Source organism: Halichondria panicea, chromosome 11, assembly GCF_963675165.1.
Source record: "Halichondria panicea chromosome 11, odHalPani1.1, whole genome shotgun sequence".
NCBI classification, from domain to species: Eukaryota; Metazoa; Porifera; class Demospongiae; order Suberitida; family Halichondriidae; genus Halichondria; species Halichondria panicea.
Window position 1 is genome coordinate 2,613,991 of NC_087387.1, and position 27,584 is coordinate 2,641,574.

The 27,584-nt window shown below is 41.2% G+C and overlaps 3 protein-coding genes and 2 non-coding genes across 5 annotated transcripts; 2 read left to right on the plus strand and 3 right to left on the minus strand.

The window, feature by feature from the left end:
* Window positions 1-246: 246 nt before the first annotated feature.
* Window positions 247-18,436, minus strand: LOC135343908 (tetratricopeptide repeat protein 21B-like). The gene is made up of 27 exons (XM_064540937.1): window positions 18,206-18,436; window positions 17,889-18,018; window positions 17,519-17,629; window positions 16,624-16,688; window positions 16,177-16,370; window positions 15,778-15,975; window positions 14,886-15,069; window positions 14,369-14,461; window positions 13,107-13,277; window positions 12,754-12,888; window positions 12,351-12,443; window positions 11,898-12,027; window positions 11,383-11,540; window positions 10,697-10,971; window positions 10,337-10,477; window positions 9,270-9,375; window positions 8,746-8,998; window positions 5,000-5,129; window positions 4,793-4,858; window positions 4,386-4,599; window positions 3,912-3,993; window positions 3,426-3,576; window positions 3,042-3,206; window positions 2,417-2,603; window positions 1,924-2,148; window positions 942-1,062; window positions 247-517 (listed from the first exon to the last, which is right to left on the minus strand). Exons 1-27 carry the CDS (start codon window positions 18,227-18,229, stop codon window positions 372-374), a joined length of 3,948 nt encoding a protein of 1,315 aa, XP_064397007.1. The 5' UTR covers window positions 18,230-18,436; the 3' UTR covers window positions 247-371.
* LOC135344682 (U1 spliceosomal RNA) lies at window positions 6,196-6,358 on the minus strand. Its single transcript, XR_010397505.1, has one exon. It is a non-coding gene; the product is annotated as a U1 spliceosomal RNA (small nuclear RNA).
* LOC135344683 (U1 spliceosomal RNA) lies at window positions 8,260-8,422 on the minus strand. Its single transcript, XR_010397506.1, has one exon. It is a non-coding gene; the product is annotated as a U1 spliceosomal RNA (small nuclear RNA).
* Window positions 18,437-25,460: 7,024 nt separating the features above from the next.
* Window positions 25,461-27,473, plus strand: LOC135344390 (uncharacterized). The gene has a single exon (XM_064541593.1). It carries the CDS (start codon window positions 25,461-25,463, stop codon window positions 26,304-26,306), a length of 846 nt encoding a protein of 281 aa, XP_064397663.1. The 3' UTR covers window positions 26,307-27,473.
* LOC135344389 (uncharacterized) lies at window positions 26,399-27,473 on the plus strand. The gene has a single exon (XM_064541592.1). The coding sequence runs from the start codon at window positions 26,399-26,401 to the stop codon at window positions 27,278-27,280; it is 882 nt and encodes a 293-aa protein (XP_064397662.1). The 3' UTR covers window positions 27,281-27,473.
* Window positions 27,474-27,584: the final 111 nt, after the last annotated feature.

A 27,584-nucleotide genomic window follows, 5' to 3' on the forward strand; every position in this document is an offset into this window, starting at 1 on the left:
TATTGTGTTCTGGCAATTAGTAATACCAGTAGTACAGTGGAACCTCTGTTAACAACCATGCACCTCCGAATAAAGGCCAGCTGCTATATAACGGCCAGGCATCCAAGGTTCCAAATGAACAGTTTGTGTACAAAACAACCTCTCAACAAAGGCCACCTCTGTATAAAGGCCAAAACATTGTTCCCCAAAGTGGCCTTATAATTTCTTCAGGGGCTGGTGCATGCTAGTAAGAGGGCACTGCAATAATTCAATTACAATTGAATCTGTAACTCAATTTCAGCACATAGATATTATAGTGAGTTACAATTAACGGCTAAATACGTAATAATTATGACATCGTAATCGTTCCTACATAATTACTGTAGCTTGTTCTATGGTCTAAGTGATTGCCTTGCTTTTTCCAATATTTCTTTCTTTATCTTGGGGTAATCCGGATATTTCTCGAGTACTTTCTGACACACCCCAATGGCATCCACAAACCTTTTAGCTTTGAGATAGTTGAACCCAAGTCTGAAACCTGCATGCATGTGAGCACAGATCATGTCACATAATAATTTGCCAAATCAAAGAAGAATGTGTAAAGGTAATTATGCATGACTTTGTACGTACCAGAAGAAAAATAAGTAAGCTAATTAGCATTGAATGATTCGAGTGTATAATACAGTACACTCTCGTTAATCCGGCCACCTTTGGGACAGTGCAGCTTGACCAGATTTCAGAAATAGCCGCGGCTAAAAAAACGATCCTACCTCGAATCTAATAGCGGTTCTGTCTCGAGGATAATGAATCATTATGCTCTCTATTAATTAACAATTTATCTGCCAAATCACACCCAAAACGTCATAACCGACTGTATTTAACATATAAAATTTAGTTTGGGGCAACCAGTACTGGCGGATATATGGAATAGCAAGTGGCCGTAATCAATCTACTGAACTCACCAACATTAGGGTCAGAGAAGTTGCAGTACTTCCAGGCATACTCGTAGTAGTCGGCAGCGTCTTTGTAGGACGAATCTTTCTCTGAAATGTAGCCACGATACTCCCACGCCTTGGAGCTTGACTGTAGAATGCACACATAATTCAATTTTTGAATTTTAAGAAAAAGTCACTTCGATGTCTACGCTAAAGTAACCACAACACCAATTTAATTAGTACATTGTAAGACAGCTGTTACATGCTCAGTGTGGCAACAATGTTTTCATGTACATGCATGTACGTATATACATGTTTACATACACCTACATGTACCTGCAGCATATATCTTTTTGATTTTCATAATACCAATTTACATGTACTAAGCCCTACAAATACCATCCAACAATGATTTGTATCTGTACCCTGCCTGGCCTTAGCTGACAGTTGGATGGTTTCTAAAAGTGTGAGATGCTTAATAACAATACCGTACGTATAGCGAGTAATTTTCATGGGGTAAATTTATTTCATTCAAAAACGGTGATTTTCACGAGTAAAATTTCTTTTGATTTCATTGCTTGATTTCATTGCCTGCACTGCATTGCATGCGTTCTAGTAAACCATGCCCACGCCTACGTTATCGTGGGGGTGTAGGTCAGGTTGCCCACGAAAATAACGAATATTTTACCCCCTGAAAATGACCCGCTATACGGTACTCAGAACCCACTATTCATCTAGTTTGGAGGGGAAGGAATGTGGTGGGCGCACAATAGCATGGCGGAAAATTTTCATTTCTGAAATAGATTGCTTAGATGTACAAAATAATTGTATATATACGAACCCCCAGTGTCATACTTTTAAGTAATAAAGCTTGGAGAGGAGCTGAGCATTTTGGAAGGGAAGCTTCCCGTGCCCCCCCCCCCCCCCCACTAGATGAAACCCGGCCTGTTAATATAAAGTCTCTGGTGTCATTCTAGTTTGTATCATAATAACTAAGTTCAAGACTCACCTTGTTGTACCTGATGCACTTTTTGAGCTGTTCTATAGCTACATCAAGTTTGTTGTTCTGGACAAAGATGTCCGCTAGTAGGATCCAGCATTTCTCAAATTCCTCAGCTTCTTCAGAGGTCCAGGTCATCTTGGAGACCCTTTTCAGTTGGTTTCTGGCCCGGGGTGTCTGCTTGAGGATCATGTGAGCTGTCGCTATGCCAAGCAGTACAGGCACACTGTCTCGCTGTGGGTAAAAGAGAGTTGATGTTTGCACTGTTCATGTACGTAGGCATTCTTCAACACACTTACTGTACTATATTGCAATACATGATCTCAATCATGTACTGTACTACATGCATTCAAATTCAAATGCAAATTGAGTTCAAAAGATGAAACCCTGCATGTACATGTAAGGAGCTGACCATGACTATTTACAGACCTATACATGTATATACATGTAGTGTACGGTGTAACTTTCAAATTCACTGATCAATGCATGTTTATGCACACACCTCCGCTGCAGCCATTTCCATAAATCTCTCGAGAGCCCTCTCAGCGTTTTGTTTGGTCTTGGTGGCCAGGAGTGTGTAGTTCTCTAGTACCAGGACTCTAGTCTCAGACTTGGGGGACTTGGGATGCACCTCTTTTAGTAACTTCTCAGCTGTCTTCACGGCCATCTGGTGGTCCTCTTCGTTAGAACTGTATGATAAAAGAATTGTTGGGATATCAGTAGGGTCTTAGAAGCTACCTCATTACAGTAGAGGTAAACGTGGTAGCTAACATTGCACAGTATATGAGACAAAAAGTCTTGGCTGTAAAAATGCATGCATTTGCATGATATTTAACGCTTGGGCATGCACACAAACAATTTACAAAACTGTAGCTGCATGGATAAAGCTACATGTACGTGTATACATACATGCATGTACATGTATGTGCTTGTGAATACAGTGTACAACATCATAGATCAAGAGCCCCCACGCAACTGATAGTAGAGTCCAACAGCCTTCTTTACTCATTGCCTCACCATAATACACAACATATATACTCTTCTGAACTTTGCTACAAAACTGCTACCATTTGAATAGTGCCAAAAAATGCATTTGTGTTTATGATTCAAAGTGTGTATGCACACACCCTGAGCTGACTCCCTCCACAGACTTGAAGGTCTCTCCTCCAAGCATCTCATTCTCCGGGTTGAGGCATATCTCCACCATTGAAAACAGGGCCGTCTCCCCCCACTCACTGTCCTTACGCGCCTGGTTGAAGCAGTGTAGGGCTTCGTTCATGGAGTGCTGGTACCTGCATAGGCAGTAGATAGGGTACAAGTCATGTGCCAACCTGCCGTATACACACAACAATGTGTCAAGGGGATTGTTATGATTGATGTACTGACAGGAAATAATTATGATACAACACGCAGTATATACATGTAGTACTCAATCTGAATTGCGAATGCATATTGAAGCATGAATACTTTACAGGCGCTATACAGACATGTGCAAGATACAAAGGACCAACCGTTTCATGAGTCCCTTACAGTAGCTGAGGCCTGGCTGATAGGCTGACCTGGCACATGCCTTGTTGGCCTCCTCCAGATAGTGGGAGCTGCTCTCCAGCTCACCAGCCCTCCTGTTTAGCTCTATGAGCCCAGCCAATGCCTGAAAATGGTCTGACAGTGTGTGTGTACAAGGGGGGGGGGGGGTGAGATAAACGAACTGTGGTGAATGTTAGCAAGTTGTTAATTGTCATGTAGTAGTTTGCTTACACCAAATCAAGAAGTCTTGCACCAAATCTTGGGCTTGTCATGCAATCTCAATTGTCTGACTCATAGCCATTGAAATAATAATTATGACTATAATTATAGATTGTTCATTGAATACATGTACATGTACATTCGAAGGAGGTTAGATTAAAATGTAGTTACAGTATATTGTATATGTCTGTACACGTACAAACATGCATGTAATTAGAAAGGCTGTTATTATTGTATATGTAAAAACTAACCGGGTTTCTTTCTTAAAATGTCTTGAAAGTGCCCTGCAGCCCTAGCGTAGTCCTCTTTACGAAATAGAAGGTCTGCCCTCATCTAGCGAGTAATTTTAAAGCAATTAGTAATTAACTACAGTTCTGTACAACAGTAAATACTTGCGAGAGGCAAAGCATTACTGCACAATCACTACAATCAATGTACATGTACATGCATCTATCTAATACTGTACCAACTAAATATATGTACAGTAGCTACGGCCGGTAAAGCTGACTGTGTGTGTGTCAGTGTATTCCAGCTGTATAACAGAATGAAAGGTCATAATCGGGAGCCTTATGCGTAGATTTTCTGAGATTACTAAGTGTAATTTTCTTTACAAAGCTTTACGTCACAATTTTGGAAAATTTATGCGTAAGGAAGTCTTGTCAGAATATAAAAATGCACGTGTGTATACATCTCACTGCAAAATGGTTCCATACTATCAATCTTACCACAGAGGCTCTCTCATTATCCGGGTCTGTTCTAAGCAGTGTCACACACTCCTGTTCACAGGCGTCTAATTCTCCCTTCTGTAAGTGTAGATGAGCAAGTGCTATCCGTGCCTCGGAGTAGCTCTCATCAAAGGATAGAGCGTCTCTGTACAGTCGCTGAGCGTCTGCAAATTTTCTATCACCTACAAAGTGATCTGCCACCTGACCACAAATCCTGATATATGTAGCAGAATAAAACAATCAATTAACCTTGCCGTCTCTGAGTGAACCGAGGTACATGTACATGTACATGTAGTTATAGTTAGTTAGGAATGCATCCAACACCAACTCTCTAACGTACATGTATATATAGACTATAATTTATAGTAACAGCAAAATGGAACAATCGCAATCAAAAATTAACTCACTTTGCTGCAAGCAGCTTTTGTGCTGGAAGAGTATCAGGCTGCTCAACTCCAACTCTCTTCAGCACTCTGTGTGGAGAAGGTTCATCATAATTATAAGTGGGTATAGCACATGCAAAATGGTACATACACAAATCCTGAACTTGGCTAAGATTCTTTTTAATTTAAAACAGCTTCCACATTAGCCTCCAATGAAAATGAAAAGCTTACGTCAATTGGATTTCCCCGGCATTGGAGAGAGCAGCGAGTGCTTGGACTGGTCGTGTGGCTCGTTGGTGTACCTTGGCTAGCAGCAGCTGGTACCGGACATCTTCCATCATAGTAGCCAGATCTGTGCTCTCTGTAAGGAGAGCGTGACAAGAATGTAGGGGTAAGAGACAGTTCGGTGTGATGCATACAAATGTTTCATGTATAAAAGTACTGCTTGCAGTGTTCGCCCACACAGTAGTTATGTTAAGGATTGTTTACGTTCCATAAATTCTGATGTAGTGGACAATAAGCGTTAAATACTCGCTGGAATGAAAAATGCTTGCTACTCGGCAAAGCTACCTCACATTGGATACAACTATATAACTATACCAGTCTCAAAAACTAGAGAAACGAGTATGACCCAGCCAGTGCTAAGCGTATAGGGAGTTTATGACGAATGTGTTCTAGGGCTGGAGTTTATGGTATGTAGTTAAACTTCACCCAGTTGCTACGATACAGATCCCAAGTGGGGTATATATCTAGTAGTAAATCAAGCTGTCTTGACTATAATCGTCATTTTTTATGCACGCACTTCGCCAGCAAGGCCATTTTTTTCAGTCTGTATAGATATACATGTAGATAGAAGCATGCAAGCGAGCCACCCTCAAGTACATGTATATCGCTATAGTAGGTCACTGTTTAGTTTACCTTTCTCTATACTACTAGTCTATTAAAAATTGGCTGTCGACTACACAACCATCTCAGTAAAATTTGTGCAATCTAGTTTGCGTACTGATAGCTAGCAACTGCAAGCTGTACAGCTGCTCCAGGATGAATCAAGTGCAAGTAAGAGTTTCTATAGGCTTCTAGTCATGTTTACTTGGATTTCAATAGTTACTTGCATGAGTAGTGCATCAGTATATACCGTATAGCGGGTAATTTTCGTGGGGTTAAAAACTCGTTGCCTGCTTGCATTCCTACGTTCTGGTAAGCCACGCCTACGTTAAAATTTCGTGGAGGTCAGCTTGCCTACGAAAATAACGAATATTTTACCCCACGAAAATTACCCGCTATATGCATATAAAATAATTACAGAAACAGTGTCTCTAATTATCATCAATATTGCTGTAGCTGAAAAGTCAATCAGCCAGATTATGAATGTTACGGAGATTGATTATGTTAACAGTGATATGTATTATTTTTTATTTTGTTTTGTGAAGGGGGATGCGCGAACGCAGTCCCCCACTACCAAAAATTGCGCACCCGAGTTTCCCACGTTTGGGGAAATCGCAAGCTTCAACTTGGCGAAGTGCAATGCACAAGTCTCCACCTGAGGGAACTGCCTTCTTGATCACAGTATCCCCTGTGCCAGGTAAGTTAAATTTCAGGCCCAGCTGATCGCACTTTATAGCGTTGTGACAACACAATCATTTGTGGTTACAATGTTGTCACGCCATTCACTATGAATACCATTATCTATGGCATATTTATGTCATCCCTTAAGTGTAATCTTTCGCTATTTTTCCGGTTAATATCTGACACTTGGGTTCACCTTGGAATCGTTCACGGTAATATCGACACTAAATTTCATGAGTTCTATATATACAGTACTTATATTAATTATGGGAAATTACAACTTTAAAGCTGAGCCACCCACCACATAATATTCGAAGAAATCTACACATGTTCCTAACAATGCCCAAGAACGCGCTACCCTTAAGTTAATTACGGTTTTAGGATAATTATATTGTTTGCTTATTAATTATATGAGATATTGTTTTGTATTTTTCCATTGTCATTGAAGTGTTTGTATGCATGCAGGTAATAACATATATTCAAGCAAAAACTGTCTGTCCTTCCTTTCTCCACTACATGAAGAGTACAGAATAGCCACAGAGATTCGTGGTGGACACTGCCTTGTTTCTGCGTCAGTTTTCTAGAGCTACATGCAGAGGCCATGGAGTGACATACAAGAGCTCTATGACAAGATTTATACTTAACTCAGGGCCAGATGTTTAGAAAGTGGAAAACTGGCGCAGAAGTTGTGTAGCTAGATTTGCCGAAATTACTGTACAGAGGCTGAGCGGGAACGCCCACTTTTCTTGTGTGGGCGAACACTATATCCTAACCTTAATTTTAGGGCTCAAAATGGGTTCACTTTATAGTGCCGGATTTTATACGGTACTTTTACAGTGCCTTCAGTCCAGATACTTAGCATGCATAAGCCCAGCCAGTATTGTGAAAACACTTCAATGAGCCTGCTACTTTCCTCTACTGTGCGTGGAGCGGCCATCTTGGTCTTGGAGTGACGTTTCACTGACATCAGAAATTGTAAATTGTGGTAGGTATTGGTCACATGCGGGCGGTCGCCGCTCACGCAGTTATTGTCAGGAAATTCATAGATTACAAGCGTATACGTCATTACCATTGCAGTTAGTCTTTGATTTAAAAAGTGTTAGTAGTGGATCGACAAGATACAACATCTATATACATGTAATAACAATTATGTGTTGAAAAATCTGAACAGTTTGCTTGAGTTCCGTTGCTAAGCAAAAAGGCATATAAAAACCCCGATAATTGAGTAGTAACCAGTATGTGTATTTATGTGAACCATACTACATCATGCATAATGTTCGGTGAACTATTCAGGAATGTTGTACCAGAATTCCACACCTTAGCTGACAACGATTGGTATTTTTCATCGCTAAGCGATTGTCCACTATACGATAAACCACCATAATTATACCCACCACCTTTGGTTGCCACGGAAGTCTTTGGAATCATTCTTTTACCTTTACCTACATAATGATATCAGCAGTACTTCTTAGAAATGCCAATTTAACATGTACATGTATGTACTAATAGGACCAAGTTTTTTTCACTCTAGACTAAAGGCACCATGAAGTTGAATATTTCATACATCCTTGTTTGGAACATGTTAAGAGTGAAGACCACCCCTTGCTAGACTGAAGTCTTTGCAGGATTATACAGTCTAGGCTTGAATCTCCCATGCAAGGTGTACATGTGTGTAACAGCAAGTAGAGAAGGTACAATGTAGGACCTTAGTAATTAACATTCTTCCATAAGAGTTTACAATGTGAGCTTGCTAGAGATCATAACAGCAGATCTACCAACCATAGCCACTGAAATTTAAGGAAAGGTTGAAGTTAAAGAGCCACACGTAAATGGCACACATTCCATTGCCATCCTTTGAACAGGATGGGTGCATGAATAGCACTGAAACAGTGATGTGATATTTCTTTGTTTTGTGTTGTTTTGTGAAGGGGGATGCGCGAACGCAGTCCCCCACTACCAAAAATTGCGCACCCGAGTTTCCCACGTTTGGGGAAATCGCAAGCTTCAACTTGGCGAAGTGCAATGCACAAGTCTCCACCTGAGGGAACTGCCTTCTTGATCACAGTATCCCCTGTGCCAGGTAAGTTAACTTTCAGGCCCAGCTGATCGCACTTTATAGCGCTGTGACAACACAGTCATTTGTGGTTACAATGTTGTCATGCCATTCACTATGAATATCATTATCTATGGCATAGTCGCGCATTTATGTCAGCTTTCATCGAGTACAAAAAAGTTGTTCATTAATAATACACTTAGTAGAATTATTCTGGCAAGGCCCACATTTGGGATTATATGTTCTGGGAACAACTACCGACTGTTGGAGGCTCAACCATAAATCTACCTAATAATCGAAGCATCTCTCACAAAAAAACCGGGGCCCAAAACCAACAGAACTGTACACAAATACCTACCTTGATCCTTGTGGTCAAGTGCCACCAAGAGAGTCTTCTCTGCTCTATCGTAGTGTTTGAGCTTCAGATAAAGCTCTGCCAGGTCTCCTCTGAGGAATTGCTGGTTGGCTGTCTTGAGGGCTGCCTCGTAATAATTGATGGCCTTGTTGTAATGGTGTGTCTTGACGAGTGCTTGCCCCACTTTACTGGCCAGGATACCGTCGCGAGGATTGGCCTTCAAGGCTGATTCGTATACTGACACGGCTAGCTCAGGCTGAAGGAAACAGATCAATCATTGAATCGGCGGGAAAAAAATTTGATAACAATGTCCACATACGTACACTGTATGGGAGTGGGTATTAAATGTACATGTGCACATACTCAAATCTATACCACAAGACATAATAATAGCCATATCGACCATGATGCATGTACATGTAGCCCGGGATATGAAATGCCTAATGGGTATCAAAAGAACTTCAGAAAGTTTTTTACATGCACTAAGTACAGTTAAGTGTAGTGTGGTGTGTGTGTCTTATACTTGCCTCCTGTACATTCATGTAGGCATCTCCTAGGAGCAGTGAGGTTGGTGGCCCTGGTAACTTCTCACACAGATCCTTGTAGCACGCCACATACATCTTCTTGTCTTTCCTGTATTGATACCAATTCATCTTTAGATCTACATTGTACGTTCAAGCACATTTATACGGGAGCACACATATCTACATGTAACTCACACGGCCTGGGCTATACCGTATTACTAGTGGGTAAAATTTGCGAACGAGCCAAAAATTTGACCCCTTGCAATCTACATGTACATGTAACTATTGCGTTCTGGAAAGGATCGTGTGTCATACCAGTAGCAGTTTAGATTGACTTATGTTTGATGCTCGCACAACATTCTAGTAATACGGTACTGATACTACATGTAATACATGCAACGGAAAAAACACAACCAATACCATTTACACTAAATATAGCATCTAGAGTGAGATGGCCTCAAGTACAAGGACGAATCGGAAAAGAATGTCCTTTGAATTATACGTTATTTGTCACTACTATGGCAATAGGATTGATTCAACCATAGATTGAGGAGAAAGGGATTGGAAACGAGGTACCCTCGAAGTACCATCCATGTTTCCCCACGGTTTTAATCGAGGCTTACTTCCAACGTGGGGGTCTAAACATGAATAATTCATGAGAATTGTTTTTGCTGTCTGTAAAAAGTCCACGCGAGCACTTATGCTGCAAAACATCAACTTCATCAAATACTTGTGGCCATTTGGGACACAGCACACTACTTAGTGACACAACCTTAGCTATATTAACTAACACAAGCATGAAAAATCGCGAAGTGTTAGACTAGCTACTTTATGACAATTAAGATTGTATTTTCTTTGTTTCCAAATGATACTCACCATCAGGGGGCATTTGTTTAAGTGTTATAGGGGTCTTTGAGACGCATTTGTTGAAACACGAATTGTTTCTGAGCTCTACATAGATTTCATTGTAAAACATCACGTGAACCACTTCCGTTGCCAATCCCCTTCTACTCTATCTATGATTCAACCACCAATTTTAACACCTATTCATACTTGTATATCCACCTCACCTGTCCCTATGGTAGATCTGTGCCATCTTTTCCACCGCCTGTATGTAGTAGGGCTTGTCATCAGTAATGGTCTTGAGCAGAGCCAGTGCCTGGTCACTGTCCCCCCTGGCCAGGGCAAGGTCTGCATTCGCTATTGCTATCCTGGAATCATGGTGGTGCATGAGTTACCTTCTGAATACTGTATGTACGTAATGACGTACATGTACAAGGGTGGAGTCTACATGACTGGTTATGGTACAATTAGTACCAGTACGTACCATTAATAGACTGTGCATATGTATTTTCATTCGAAACAGTTAAAATATTGCATGGGATTAACATTATTTTCCCTAGACATAATACCCTACACTGTACACCTACCTGACTTCCTCGGGGTTGCCAGCAAACGTATTGATGGCATCTTGCATGACTTTGGCAGCCTCGTGGGTGTGTCCTAGCTTAGTGTGCACCTGTACCAACTCCAGATACACAGTCACTGTCTCACTAGGGCTGAGGGGGGGAAGGAGGGACTTGCCCGGACGTTTGGAGGAGATGAGTTGGAGGGCTGTTTGAAGAGACGAGAGAGAACCATCCAGAGAGCCACTTTGCTTCTCTGCCAGAGCCTTCACCAAGTGGTAGACAGCATAGCTCTGGACCTACAGGTAATTAATTTGTGAGGTGGACAATGTACGCACATGTACATGTACTGTCAGGGTTTTGAAGTAGAGGGGGGAAATGAGAAAAGTAACCAGAAAATGTTGCTAAAAAAAGGTCAACTGTTATTTCAATACCCAGCTATGGACACTCAGTCATAATTGAAAGGGGGGGAGGATATCCCCCCTTTCCCCCTGTATGACACCCTGACTGTATGTACATATTTGTACTAGTTACGGGAAAGCCTGTTTGGGATTATACATGTAGACAACCACACTCTAAGGAACAGTTTTTGTACAAGAAAGAGGCCACCTTTGTGTGTACGTAAAGGCCAACAGCCTTCCTCCCAAAGGTGTCAATCTGACACTGCTTGCACGTACATGCGGTGACATGTACAGTCTACCTGTATGTACCTCAAAGTTGCTGCTGAGTGCCATCTCGAGAGAGTTGGAGCACTGTTGGGTGTTGCCCTGTTGTAAGTGTATCTGTGCCATGAGGAGGTGGCTCTCCATTGAGCTGCTGTCCTGCTCCATGCAGCGCTGCACTAACGTTGCTGAGGCCTCAACATCACCTGTGTCAGTAATGGGGGACATAGAGAGAGTGAGCCTGTGTATACACTACATGTATGTACATGTATGTGCATACGTACATGTACGTATATATGTAAGTGCTGTGGCTAAAGTGGAACCACCCAAAGGGATATTCTTGTAAGGCAACCTATTACAGGGGAAATGTCCCTACAGTGTCGTATATTCAATTAAGGATAAGCACACCATAAGAACTTGCAAGTACCATTGCTAATTGCATTATAACCATGTACTGTGACAGTGTGCTCTATCCATTTTTACATTTGTATAGCAACAGTTAAAATCCATAAAAACAGCAATAAACAAACAGGTGTAAACAAACAGGCCAACTATACACTGACCTGATAGGAATCTGATCTTTGCCAAGAGGAATAGAGTTCTGAGCATACCTGGTGCACATTTGAGCACCATGTCCACTGGTCTGACGGCCTTACGCAGGACTAAGGCTACTTGAGAAGGGGAGGATGCAGGCTACAGGGGCATGCATGGGAATGGGTGATGGGTGGGGTCAATAGAGACTTGAAATTATTATGAGTTACAGGGATTAATTTTTGATTACCTACAATGTACATGTAGAAAATTTGCATGCCACATTTATGTGACATGGACATCTGTCACTCCAACAAATACCTCATGTATACGTACGTATAAATGTACATGTCATGTATTGCATGCATGTCTCTGTCTTGTGCATGTTTCCATACAAGACTCGCTATACAGTGTCTACGTAACATGTATTACATCAAAACTGCTGTTAAAATTTCCTTAATAGTAACAATGAGTGCATATCGTACCTCAGTGGGTGCATAGGCCATCATGGTGGTGGCAATCTGATGGAGGAAGTGCGGGTTGATCAGCTGGTAGTACTTGTCACTCAGTGGGGTGCCCTGCACAAACAACAGCATTGAGCCCAGGGTACAAGTATTAACTACATGTAGTTTAGAGAGGACATACAATGTACGTACAATACAAGCATTGAATGCAAACATGTATGTGTCCCTGTATATATACGTACATGTAGGTACGTATATTCGACTTTTAAAACTTCAGCAACTGTACAACACTACAAATATACTTCAACACATAATACATGTAATTATACCAATTAAATCTACTGCACTATGAAATGAACCCATAGCGTGCAAGTCACCGTGACAGGTGCTACGTGAAATTGAAGTGCAATCATGTTCACCATACCTTGACAGTGTTGGCATGAACGTCTAATGCTTCCTCCAGGCTAGCCAGCACCTCTGTCACTGGCCGCTGCTTCTGTTGACCCAACAGGGCATGCAGGAAGATCAGCTCAGACTGCTTGCCTATACTAGACTGGACCTGTGGGGAGAAGGGGGCGGTAAAGTTATTAGAATTCTTTCTACGACAAAATTTAATGTGAAAATGTAGAAACGGTTAAGGAAACACTGCGGGAACCGCCATGCACGCACAAAAATGTACATGCAACTATATTATACACTATGACTCAGTAGTTAGCATTAAATCCAAATTGTACTAATGAGACTGGAAAAAAGTCGGCAGGTACAAATACATTGTACCTCATTAAGGAATTCCAGCTGTTGCTCCGCCTCCCCGATCTGACGGTCAGTGATCTGACAGTAGATAATGCCAGCCAGGGCAGACACACTGGTCTCGTCCATATTGAAGGCCTTACGATACGTCTGCAGAGACTCCTTACTCTGACCGTTCAACCGGTGCTGATAGGCAAGCTATGGGATGGAAGATATGGTAAATTAATTATGACACTAGTATGGACTGTACTTACCTACATGTACAGTCCATACTATGGTTAAGCTCATACTGTACTTGACCGTAGGAGGATCAAGTACACAATGCAATCTTGTGAAACGGAAATATATTAAACTGAGAATGAATTGATCCTACATAAGTGTTTCCTTGCACAAAGGTCATGCTACTTGTCAGTACGTGTATAATACTCTCATAAAAGAGGTTCGTATATACATACATTAGCCTCCTTCACAGCCTCTCCTTTTTCTGTTCTTTGTCACAATAAGAGAAAATTGAAGGAACAAGAAAGAAAGAAGGAAGCGACAAAGAAAAAGGAGAGCCTGCCTTGCTAAGTCGCGTGATCCCCTACTGATGTAGACAAATTTTAACGAGCGTAGGTCAGAGAAAACCTCAATAACTGTCCTCCCACACAGTACTTGGAGCGCATTTACCAGGAACATAATCTGTACTGGAGTGTATAATTTTATGAACAGTAGAGTCAGCCTTCGTGTCAGTAGAGGAAGTATGAAAGACTAGAAAACTAGAGCAGACTATACTGCTGTAATAATTATATCTACTAGTCAAGTGGGTCTGTTCTGAACTCAGGAAAAAAACTGAGCTAAATTTAGATCTAGATCTAGATCTTTAGTCTTTAGTCTTTACTAGGTAAGCCCTCGTCTACGATGTCTCCACACTTGATTCTGACTTACTATCTACAATGCTAACAGCTTTTATGTTAGAGTTTGCAATGCGTAGGCATGCTGTAGCTTTTTGCTCTGTCAGGCTCCACCCAGCTAGTGATTGCCCATGCTCATTTTCACTTGTCTACCACTTGTCTACCGTCACGCGACTTAGCAAGGCAGGCTCTCCTTTTTCTTTGTCTCTTCCTTCTTTCTTTTTTTGTTCCTCCAATTTGTCCCGTATTTTATCTTATTGAACTATTGTGACAAAGAACAGAAAAAGGAGAGGCTGCGAAGAAGGCTATACATACACGTGATAGTCGTGTACACAAGTACGTATACTGTTATGTGTGCACTACAATTAGAATTATAAGTGGGTATACTGTACATACCTCCGTGATGTAGAGTGAATTGGAGGGTGCCAGTGAGATGGCTCTCTCTACTAGAGTCATAGTTTGCTGGAGAACCAGCCTGTTACCATCAGACTATGTGGGGTGAGGTGGAATGTTAAACTCAGCTATTAATTGACTAATTCCTAATTACACAGCGTAATAAAATACATGTAGGCTACCAGTGTTCCATAAATAACACAGGCTATAATTATAAGCTGTTCGATACATGCAACTACATAAATCAGGGCTGCATCCAGGATTTTGGATCAGGGGGGGGCGAATTAGGCAAATTAAAAATGTAGGAGGGGCAAAGTCATCAGAATTATAGCAGTAAAAACTGCCATATCCTAGGGGGGGCGAATTACCCCCCTCGCCCCCCTCAATGCAGCCCTGTAAATGTATGCGCACATAGTTATAATGTACCAGTAAAACAACGAGTAGTGCAACATACTGCACCAGATATCAGAGAAAGCACCTGTACATGTACATGCATGTAGTTAAACTAATGACAACACACCAGTCGTGCGAGGGCTAGTGAAGTGTCATAGTAGAGGCCATGGTTACTGGGCTCACAGCGGTCCACTAACTGGACTAGTCCTGAGATCTTCTCAGCAGCTTCATTGAAGTCACCGTCCCGGGACAAGAGGGAAAGGGCCAGCAGACGCTGAGCCTCTATGCAGTTCACATCCACACTCAGGCATCTGCATGAGGTGGGGAAACAACTCACACATGTAATTATTACGTAACAGGGTGCACTTTTACAACATGCAATTCAGGTACTAAGGTACTAAGGTACTAAACACCCGCCTCCACATAATGTAAGTATAATTGGGGCGAACGAAGAGAGTTCCTACATAGTGTTCGATGTAGCAATTTTGTCTGTATTGTACATGTATTTCATATGGACCGTCACGATATTAGCTTGTTGTACACATGATCCCATGCCAACTTCTACGTGAACCAATGCGCATGCGCACAACAAGGTAGCTACATTAGGACACAGAGACTTTTGAGGACACAGGCATGCCTGCAACAAGTCAGAGCAGCTCAAACGGAACTTCTGACGTGCTTTACAATTGTGATATTAAAACCTTGGTTCTCCTGTTAGCCTAACTGCTGTGCATAATTTGGCCACATTGTGATTGATGTTGAATATTTTGCCCTCAGAGATATATTATTTCCAAATGTACATGTATGTACATACCCAGGACAATGCAGCTTCACTTCACGGTATGAATTTGCTTTTGGGACTCATGATCCTTACCTACCAAGCACGTGTACAATTCACAGAATCTCTGGTCAAACCAACTTGTCACTTTCTCAATTGCTAATGCTCGCCCCAAACATGCTTTGCATGCTCCTAGTTTACACAACTATACATGAAACTCCCTTACACTCTACTCTCTCACCTGCGAGCGGTGTCGACGGCTTGCTCCCAGTCTTGCAGTGCTAACAGAACCTTCATCTTCTCCATCAGAGGTGGTAGGAACCCAGGATAGCTGGCCACCGCTTGATTGAGCATCTCAAGCGAGAGGCTAAAGTTGCATCGTAGCAAAAGGAACTTGGCCTTTCCAAAAAGGGCGTCCACTGGTTTAGGCTCCTCGGGGCTGAAAAAGATTGTGTAATATGTGAACTACATGTACATTATACACGTACACGTATTTGCACACTCATAATCACACACTTAATATTGGACAAAATTCTTTGGAAATTAGAAATTCATGAAAGGGCTTCAATAATGAAGTACTGGGTACATGTGCGTACATCATTGATAATACATACATGTATAATGTTCAAAGACATCCTACCTAGCAAGAGCTTTGTCAAAGAAGTTGATAGATTTCTTGGCAAGTGCTTCTCTGGCTGAGGTGAGGTCAATCCACCCCTTTAATACCAGCCCCTCTGTTGAGTTGGGTGCCATCTTGAGCAGTTTGTCAATGTACTCCCTAGCTTTGTCGTTCCTACCAGACAGCCATAGGAACATGCTCGCATTGTATAGCGCCTGATGTGGAGAAAAAAAGTGGCTTAAACAAATTAGTTACATGTATGAGCAGGAAAAAAAAGGGAAGTCAGACTGACTTGTGCGTTTGACAAATGAAAGTGCATCTTAAAACAATACACTGCTTATTGGTTTCTTTGGCCATTCCCACATACATCATCACATGTACAGTACCACGTTTATGTTTATAGTCACTACTGCTACATAATTATATAGCTTATAGTTTGTGTGTGGTATTCACACTTTGAGGTCTAACCTTCTCCCCACATGTGGTTCTCACTGTTCGAACTTGAGCCTCTAGCTTCTGGATAGCCTCACGGTCTACACGTACATGTACGTATGACATATTAACACAATGGCATACACTATTATACATGTATCGTACTCTACCAAGATACGCCCACGTCCGAAATTATGCCCACCCACTCAAGTTCCTGCATACCGTAAGACCTCGATTTAAGGCGACTCTCCAAATATGTGACACCCAGGAGCTTCAGCAATTTTCTGACCTCTAAAAGTAGCGACAGCTACGTTGACAATTATTTTTTAATGCCGCGTTCTAAATAGAGGTAAATGTAGCCACTCCCTAGCCTCGATTGTAGCCCACTGGAAAATCAGTGTTTTTAAGCGGCCTGAAATCGAGGCAAGTAGACTCTGTAAAGTTACCTCCAATTAGATGCGACCCTCTAAATATGCGACATCAGGACTTCAATATAATTGTTCAACCCCCAAAAGAAGCGACCTCTGGCATTGTAATTATTAAAAAGTGTCGCTTTAAATCGAGGTCTTACGGTAGGCTAATTTGCCTCGAGAATACGCCCACCAGGACGTGATCAATTGTCAGGTGAGTGAGCAGTTGGTTTAGAAGTTTCTTGTGTAAGCTGGTTAGCTCTGAAGATAGCTAGATATAGCTAAATCCTAATTATTGCTCCCATTTGCAAGTATAAGAGAAAAGGCGCTACATGGTACTTAGGGCCCCGTTAATTGTTTAAAATAGGCATAACCTGTCAGGTTACTATTCAATACATTAGTTATGTACATACGTAGATCTGTATTATAGTCCATAATTAATTAGTGGGGGATATTACGGTAAACAAGTTAGAACAGAACATTGGGAAAAATCAAAACCAAAGCAATTGTTTGTGTCTCACCAACTGGAGTGCACTTTCTGTGGGCATAGATGAGTAGGAGAGGAGCACACAACACCACATCCCTCCGGTCAACAATCGGCACCAACTCACGCATGCCTTCAGACAGACGATCTACACAATTGTAATTATTAGATACACACTGACAGATTGATCATAATAATTATGTCATTGGAGGTGATCAGTATTATCAGGAGTGCATGAATATTATGTCACCGTACACGCACACTGTTTATCATCACACAGTAAATGTTAACACGGTACTTTTTTGTGAGCAGGTTGCTAGATATGTTAAATGTGGATATCTCAACACTAACTTCATAGCACTTTTTTTACGGCTCTACCCCAACTTGCAAAACATTAAGTAGCTGACCTTCCATGATGGTGGAGTATCCCTTCCAGAAGGTAAGGAGTGGGTCAGCCCCACACTCTTTCACCACCTCCAGCACACAAAGGGCCACCTTACGGAAGTACCTCTCCCGGGCGTAGTAGTGGACACCTGCCTGAACATTGAAGCATGGGACAATTCGATACGACAGTGTTAAAAAAAACTGTCAGTATGCTACTGGACAAACATAAGGCCAAGAAGACAGGATATTAAAGCAGATACACAGTGTGCCTACACGTACACACAGTGCCACATATTTTTTTATCCACACACATGTACGTACAGCAGATTGCAAAACTAACCAGCTTGTTGCTGATGTCAGCCATACTCGAACTCTACTGTCTACTTCTTACTGCACCACAGTCTCAAAACTGCACTCAGTTAATTAGTTAGAGTTACGGTACCGTAGTCACATTGTAGTTTATAGACTCTCGATCAGCTCTCTGCAATTAACTCTGCAGCAGTATCTTCACCTGGCCGCCCGGGTATCTTAGCTTCCAAATGGAACACATCGAGCACCAGAGGCAAACCCCTTTTTGTTTACTGATACGTAGTTGCTCGGAGTAACCAAAAAATTGCCCAATGGTGTGAACTATTGCCTTTACGCATGCGCAAGAACTTAAGTTCTACACTACTAGATCTAGTTACTTATTTTTAAACAGTTAGTGTTTTCAGCTACAACTATACTATACACTGTCTGGCTGGAGCAGTTTTCTACTACTAAACTACCTAAGCACATATTTAAAGTTCACCTATACAACTATAGAACTAGCTAGAGCAGTTTTTTCCCCCTGCATAGACTAAACAGTTATTTCTTGAACCTGCATACACCATTCACCCAGGTTTCAAGGACAGGTTTCAAGGACAGATATCACCCCATATCAACCGGGTTAAGCTTGCCTCAAGTTATCGGGTCTTCAGCAAGAATTACGTAGTCAGCAAGCTTTTCTTCTTCTAATGATCCCACCTACTCATCAACTCGGCACTACTGCCATGCCCCATTGTTGGTAGCAACCTTGAAGGCCTGCTCAGGTGTGACTCTTCCATTTGCATTCAGAACATTTCGTTTAGGATCTTTTTCCATGATCCTCGTGATGGCCTGCTTCATCCTTCGAAGTGCATGGACCCATGGGAGATACGTGCAGTCACTGTGGAAAGAAGATTTTATCTCCTTCTTCACAGCAGATTGGCAGACTCTAGATTTCTCCTCAAAAATGACATTTTTGAATGTGTAGCCCCACCAACGTGACCGACCAAAAAGCTAGGAGAGATTCCAAGATCACTCATGCGCTCCAATGCTTTGTCGACAAGAGAACAATGCTCAATGCGATGCCTTTTCGGTATTCCACTTTCTCCTTTGACAGCAATCTTACAGAGTGAGTTTGATGGCCTTGTCGCCATTGGCGTGACACATAATAGACCAACTTTACCTTTGTCCTCATCTTCCGAACCATGCATTTGTTCGAATACAGAGTCAGGAGTCATTTCGTCTGGCTGAGAAAATGGAGGGAAATTGAAGGCTCACAGCGGTATATGCATCTGATTGATACCCTTGATTCGTGCCATTGGAGACCTGTTTAACACAACCCTGTATATATAATTGTTCTTGAATTTTCCAGTCAGAGGTTAGCTTGTATTCTCTGCAGCATGCAGCAAGAGAAGTAATCATTGAGGCGTAGCCATGCAACTATAATCTTATTAGGGTAAACTTTGAAGGTGATCAGCTTGTTCAAGCCACTTGGACGAACAGTTGGCAAGTTGAAGAGTGGATCTATAGACCAATATCAAGAATCCAGGCTCTTTTTTTCAGGTCACCACTGCATGGATTCAAGAGCAGATTTTTCACTTGCAATGGCTTGCTTCAACAAGTCAGTATTGTAGGGTTCTTGTATGTCTTGTCCATCATACGGACCAAAGTCGCTCCAAGCCATAGTGATTGCTGTGGGAACGAAGTGAACGTGTGGTTCAATCAATCCAGGTAAGAGCGTCTGTCCATCTGACAGCTTAACAGTAGCTTATTTTCACACGATTGAGCGAGAGCCAACAGAGTGAACTTTCCTACCATGAAAGCCGATGGCATCAACCTTAGCCACGCTTCCTGCAACAATTGAATGAACTGTTCCACCAGTCAGTCAGTGCATGTACATCACTGTGTCTGATCGAGAAGAGGCCACCGACTTTGGGATGGTCTTATCAGTTGATGAATTTGTACATTCCGCACGCCATTTTTGTAAAAAACTCTTTGAAACTTAGCTGCAAAGAGCGCCTTAAATACACATGCAGCTGTGTGCCATAATAATTTTGGAGGGTTTACCTATAATTATATACATGTATACGAATTGCAATGTACATCAGCGGCTTTATTTTTGATCACATGCACTAATACTAAGAGTGTTTATGGCTCATTTAAACCATCACATGCAGTCATGGGAATATTCACAAGTTCAGTGTTTTACAGATATGCGTAGGATGAGGTTGTATCCAGGACAACATTAGCAGATGCATCCCAATGGTTAGCATCATTAATTTGAGAATGTACTTATTGCATGGATTAAAGAACAAGGTAATATTGCACTATCAAAAAAATTAATGTAGCTCATGGTGACCATAATCTTTCACTTATACCAAGGGCGTCTCTGTATACGCCCTTGCTTATACACAGAGCACTTTATAATATCACAGTCAGGGAAACTAATGGATAACACTCTGGGTCATAGAGCTAGCTCTTATATCTTATACTTGGTTTGCCTTTCGGAATGCAGTTGATATCATAACAACTTTACAAGAGAGATCATTCTCATGTTGATCATGTTCACTTATATATCTAGCATGCATGTACTTTATACCATCTCAACCATGGCAAAACTAATACTGCATATACACTATAATTATTATATAGAAGCCAGCAGAAACCAGCCACAGGCAGCAACATACAGAATTAAGGCATGAACTAGAAGAACTGGGCATACCAGCAAAGATTTCAGGAAGTTGAGCAGTCTACTTTCACCACTATAGAGTCTTATCAGGCATGGCAACACTTTTCTACAAACGCCTGAGCTCACTATGCTCGCCCATAAATGGGACCTCACTTACAACAACACCCTGTGCTGGCTAAGGTTCCGCCGAGTCCCTCTTACGCTTGGCCATCCCAGCTATCAGAGGTGCAAGATCGTCAGTGGGACATGCATGCAGCAAGGACACCCGTTGAGATTGACCTGATCTCAGCAGAATCCCATCTTGTAAATGAATGGACAGTAAAATCCATTTACAATGAATCTACCGTATACGTGTACCCTTGGGTTTTGTCACTTTCATTACTGTACATGTCATGCATTCTCTCACTTGGGGCCTAAAAAAACAAAGCTTCTATATATATCTTTTGTTATCCCACTAAAACGAAACAGTATATAGTCAATAATTAGCGTGGCACCTAACTCTGTCCCTAACACTATTACCCTAAGCCAACCCTAACCTAGATCTAGCCCATTTTTTTCGGTTGTTTTGTTTTAGTGGGACTACACACCTTCTCTTGGATTTTTGATTTGTGGATTTGCAAACTAATTGCAGATCCATCCCGTACCCCTCCCCTTATTGACAGGAAATGCAAAATACTTACTACCTTGTAGATCTAGTCAAATGAACTCTTGATCTAGTACATGCTTCATGCTGTACTATCATTCATCAAGTATACTATCATTCATCAAGCCATCAGCCATTTAAGCTCCTCTTCTATAAGGACTGTGTGCTGGGTTCATTGTCAACAATTGCAAACAACCAATTATACAAAGCAGACTGAGAGTAATACGTACGTCTTCTATAACTCTGGTACCTAATACTTTTTAAGTGAAACAAAACATGGCGAGAGGCAATCATTAGTACAGCACAACGCAAACATCTGCCAAGCTGTCACTATTTCCGAAATTGAGCAAATTCTGAGTACAATCTATCCTACTGCCAATGTTAGTGTTGTGAATTCAGCTATAGGAGATTGGTTATCTGATCCGCTATTCAGAGGATCATTCATTCACTACTCAAATTATCTAAGATTTAGTGACTTTGATCGTTTAGGAGATCTGGTTGGAAATCTGTACTTGAGTGGCAGCGCTACATCTGTAGATTTTGCATGGTGCATATTTTGCCAGTAGAGAAACGGCAGTGAAGGTGATTGGTACAGTAATGCGATAAATAAATGCTCAAACACATATTAATTGTCCTGCTTGGAGTACTTTGTGCCACATACTATATTGTTGATAGGAAATGGCCATGCATGCATGCTCACTTGTATAATTTGTATGTGAGAAACTGTAATAATAAATCGATCTTGACTTAATTACTTTATGGATATCATAATAAATTTCTAGTATACTATTCCTGTTGTATATTTATAGGTGACACTGCATGCATGTGCACCCACGTGTTCATGTGCCTTCATAATTATAAATACTAAAGTGCATGCATGGGCAGATTATAATTTACCACTCATGCATGGCCCATAATAAATAATCTTTATGCATTCTTTGTCTCATCTGTTGGGGAGTACAATTATAGGCCATATGTGCCTTCTGTACAACCCTTTCTCTCTTTTGAGTTCAAAATTCAATTCAATGCATGATTGTGCACATTGTAACCAGTCGATTTTATGCCTTAGCTTGCTGCTGCCTCGATGGAATTCGAAGTGTATGTAGCAAGCACATTGACTATTGTTGAGCATGTGTCAACGACTTGTGTATATAGTGCGATTGCCTCACACGAGATCAACTTTCATGAGATCAACTCCCACGAGATCAATTCTTACCAGAGCAACTTTGCATGAGGTCAACTGTCAATAGATCAACTCTCACAGAATCAACTTTTCATAGGATCAACTCAACTCCTGAAATCAACTCAAATCAACTCTAATCTTGTTATCCAGAAATTAACTTTTTAAAGGTGTTGGCCTCACTTTTTTAGCTAATTACTATTGTGCATGTGCGCCCATGCCAAAGATTGGCAGGTATTTAGTAATAAGCCCCTATAGATTTAGCACAATGCACGCTAGCTCATTCACAATGGCTCAATCATCAAGAATTCCAGGAACAGTTGAAGAGCTATAGGAAAGACTTCGAGAGGTATATCTACACGAAAATAAGACGTACATTTTATGGTATCTGTGGCATTTTGTCCACTGACATTTGTTAACAGCCTGGCTTGCCATCCAACAAACATTGACGAGCTAGTGGACTATTTTGTGCACTTACATGTAGTACAACCTGGACCAATGGAAACATTCACTTTCAATCACATCAGCCCAGAACCAACAATGGTATTTAATAATGAAAAAAGTCATCGTTAGTACAAAAGCAACCCCTCAACACAAAGGCTGCCTCTGTATCCGAAGGTGTTTGTTATAATAGGGTATGTCACACTCAAATTTCAGTGAGGTGGTGAAAATAATAGCTTAGAGCTAGGATGATGTTACTGCGTTCTATCGTGATAAGCGCCACTGAACTGATCAACCTGTTAAACTACTAGACTTCTATATATGGTATGTAATCCTATAGGCCCTCTAATAACCAACACCCACTCAAGTCAATGGCCCACACTTTAAAGGTGCTGTTTCAAATTCTTACCCATTCAGCTGTACAGCCTGTAGTACCGAACAGTATAATGGCAGCTGCAAAAATTCAACTAACAGGCATCCGATTAATATGGATTGAGTACATCCAGCCAAAACAAAGATTCAGAGCTATACATGCATGTTTGTAGCTACATCTCGGCCATAGAGACGCAAAATAAAAGAGAAGAATCCATACAAACACTGTTTGACTGCTTCAACACATGAGGCATGACTCTGAAGAGTATATTTATTTTACCAGCCAGCAAGCATCTTAATTGTAAAATTTGGAAGTGTAGCGGTTTTTTGTAAAACTGAGTTGATCACATGAAGTTGATCCTATGAAAAGTTGATTCTATGAGAGTTGATCTACTAACAATTGACCTCATGCAAAGTTGCTCTGGTAAGAATTGATCTCGTGGGAGTTGATCTCATGAAAGTTGATCTCATGAAAGTTGATCTTGTGTGCACACACCTATAGTGCTTGTGTATATACACAAATGGCTTGCTGCTTCGTCTTTGAAAATATTCTATGGCTACTAAGATAGTCCAGAAAGACTACTTCATACTACTCAGTCCTACATGCTGTGTAGCTGGTCTAAACCCTGAAAACGTTAAAGGATAATCGCATTCATGACACTATATCCAATCTACGACAGAATCCAATATCAACATTGACAAATTGAAAGCACGCTCCTTTGTTGTTGTACAATTTACAAAATTTTGATCGGTAAAGGGATAACAAACTAGCTATACAGCCCTTTTTTCATTGTCCAAAACTTTACATTCAACCCTAAAACTCATAGCTGTACATCGTTTTAGTTGTGCATCGTTTCACAACTTGTGCTAATGAATTTTCTACAAATCTGTCAAAATTAGTACCATAAAAACAGAGAAAAATCTTAAAATAATTACTACCCGTCTATAATAGCAACCATAATTATAACATAATACCTATAATTATACAAAAGTGGTGTACAATTCAAGGTTCCCCTAATGTTGTCATGCCTACAAAGACATTCGTACTCAGCTTAATTCAGACAGTGTAAGTGCATAATTGTTAGGTATATTAAAGTACTGCAGTAAACCAGGTATAAGATGTAAGAGCTCTCCCCCTAACGTTGTCAAGACTACAATAACTCTATATGCTCATAATTATAAAAAAGTGTTAGTTGCCATGAACTGTGATGCAATGGTATGTAGTATTACAAAGTGCTCTGTGTGTAACATAAACTGAACGATTATGGTTACCATGAGCTACACTCTTTAATTCACTCAAAGTGCTATAGTCACTGGCATATAAGAGCTGCCTCCCCCTAATGTTGTCATGGATACAATAACTCATTAAACCATTCTACACATAGTCATTGCTGTAAAACTAATGACTTGTGAATATTCTCCATTAGTCGCCATGATTGCTGTCTCTTTGATGTATCCATTAATATACAATTAGTGTGGTCAAAAATTGCATTCTTAACTCTATATGCTCATATTTATAAAAAAAGTGTTAGTTGTCATGAACTGGTATGTATAGTATTACAAAGTGCTCTGTGTGTAACATAAACTGAACGATTATGGTTACCATGAGCTACACTCTTTGATGTACATTAATTCACTCAAAGTGCTATAGTCACTGGCATGTAAGAGCTGCCTCCCCCTAATGTTGTCATGGATACAATAACTCATTCTACACATAGTCATTGTTGTAAAATTAATGACTTGTGAATATTCTCCATTAGTCGCCATGACTGCTGTCTCTTTGATGTATCCATTAGTATACAATTAGTGTGGTCAAAAATTGCATTCTTAAGAGTGTAAAGTCGCTGATGTACATCACAATTTAGAGAAAAACACACCTAAGTATTCTTCGTTGTGGCCAACAACTGTGTATTTAAGGGGCCTTTTGCAACTAAGTTTCACTGAAGGAGTTTCTAACACAAAACCTTTCACAGCAAGACGAAAACATGGCGTGCGGAATGTATAAATTCATCAAGTCCTTTAAGTATGACAAGACCAGCCCAAAGCTGGTGGCCTCGTCTCGATCGGACACAGTGATGTACACTGGTGGAACAATTCGTCCAATTGTTGCAGGAAGCGTGGCAAAGGTTGATGCCATCGGTTTTCATGATGGGAAGGTTCACTCTGTTGGCTCGCTCAATCGTGTGAAATCTAAGATGGATAGCTTGAAAATCAAGTACGCTACTGTCAAGCTGTCAGATGGACAGACGCTCTTACCTGGATTGATCGAACCGCATGTTCACTTCGTTCCCTCAGCAATCACTATGGCTTGGAGCGACTTTGGTCCGTATGATGGACAAGACATGCGAGCACCCTACAATACTGACTGGTTGAAGCAAGCCCTTGCAAGTGCAAAATCTGCTCTTGATTCCAGTGGTGACCTGAAAAAAGGAGCCTGGATTCTGGGTACTGGTCTAGATCCATCTCTTATGCCATTCAACTTGTCAACTGTTCGTCCAAGCGGCTTGAACAAGCTGATCACCTTTGAAGCAGACACTATCGATTGCTTGGAACCAAGTACTCCCGTCTATGTGATCTCTGCTTCTGGCCACACTGGTTACGTCAACACTCCAGCCATACAGCTGATATACGATGCCAACCCCGACATCAAGCAATCTTACCCTACCTTTGCTGAGTATCGCGAGCACGTCAATGCAGCTGGGGGGATGCAAGAATTTGAAGAAATGCTGCTTGCTGTGAAGGCTATTCCGACATTCCAATTTGAGATTGCGAGCATTTTCGAACACCTGGATTCTTTGTTGACACTGCTCTATCACGAGGAGCTACATTGATCTACGATGCCACCGCTTCAGACGACACTATCAAAGCAGTTGATCAATACCTGAAAGTTCACCCTAATAAAATTAGGGTTGGCTACGCAACTATGATTGAATCGCTTGCTGCTGCAGAGAATCTTCCGGAGTACAAGCCTCTGACTAAAATATTCAAAAACAACTATGCAGGGTGTGTTAAACTGGTCTCCGATGGCTCGAACCAAGGATTAACAGGGTATCAATCAGATACATACCGCTGTGAGCCTGCAGGCAATGTGGGAGCCTTTAATTTCCCTCCATTTTCTCAGCCAAAAGAAATGACTCCTGACTCTGAGTTCACAAAAATGGTTCAGACGATTGTGGACAAGGGTTGGCCTATTATGTGCCACGCCAATGGTGACATGGCCATCAAACTCACTCTGGATGCCTTCAAGATCGCTCTCAAAGGAGAAAGTGGGATACCGAAAAGGCATCGCATTGAGCATTGTTCTCTTGTCGACAAAGAAACATTGGAGCGCATGAGTGATCTTGGAATCTCTCCTAGCTTTTTGGTCGGTCACATTGGATATTGGGGCTACACATTTAAAAATGCCATTTTTGAGGAGAAATCCAACATTCTTGGAGTCTGCCAATCTGCTCTGCAGAAGGGGATGAAAATTTCTTTCCACAGTGACTGCACTGTATCTCCCATGGGTCCACTTCGAATGATGGAGCAGGCTATCACGAGGATCATGGAAGAAGATCCCGAAAAAAATGTTTTGAATGTAAGTGAAAGAGTTACACCCGAGCAGGCCCTCAAGGTCGCCACCAACAATGGAGCATGGCAGTGCCAAGTTGATGAGTTTGTGGGATCACTAGAAGAAGGAAAGCTGGCTGACTACGTAATTCTCGCTGAAGACCCGATAACTCGAGGCAAGCTTAACCCGGTTGGTATGCGTGACATACCCGTCCTTGAAACTTGGGTGGATGGTGTATGCAGGTTCAAGAAATAACTGTTTATGCTTGAAAAAACTACTCTTCTAGCCAAACATTGTAGTTCTATATAGTTGTATTGCTGAACTTTAGAAGTGTGCTTATAGTAGTAGAAAACTGTTCCAGCCAGACAGAACACTTAATATGGGCTTAGGATTAGTAGTTCTATTTGTAGAGTTATAATTATCAAGAGTTATAAAAGTATCGAACTTACTAAGTACACTGTACACACTGTGGAAAGTAAGGTGACATGCACATGAGCTGCATGATGCTCTATTGACGCTACTCACGTATTGGTGCAGTTTATAGCTATACGTACGTATC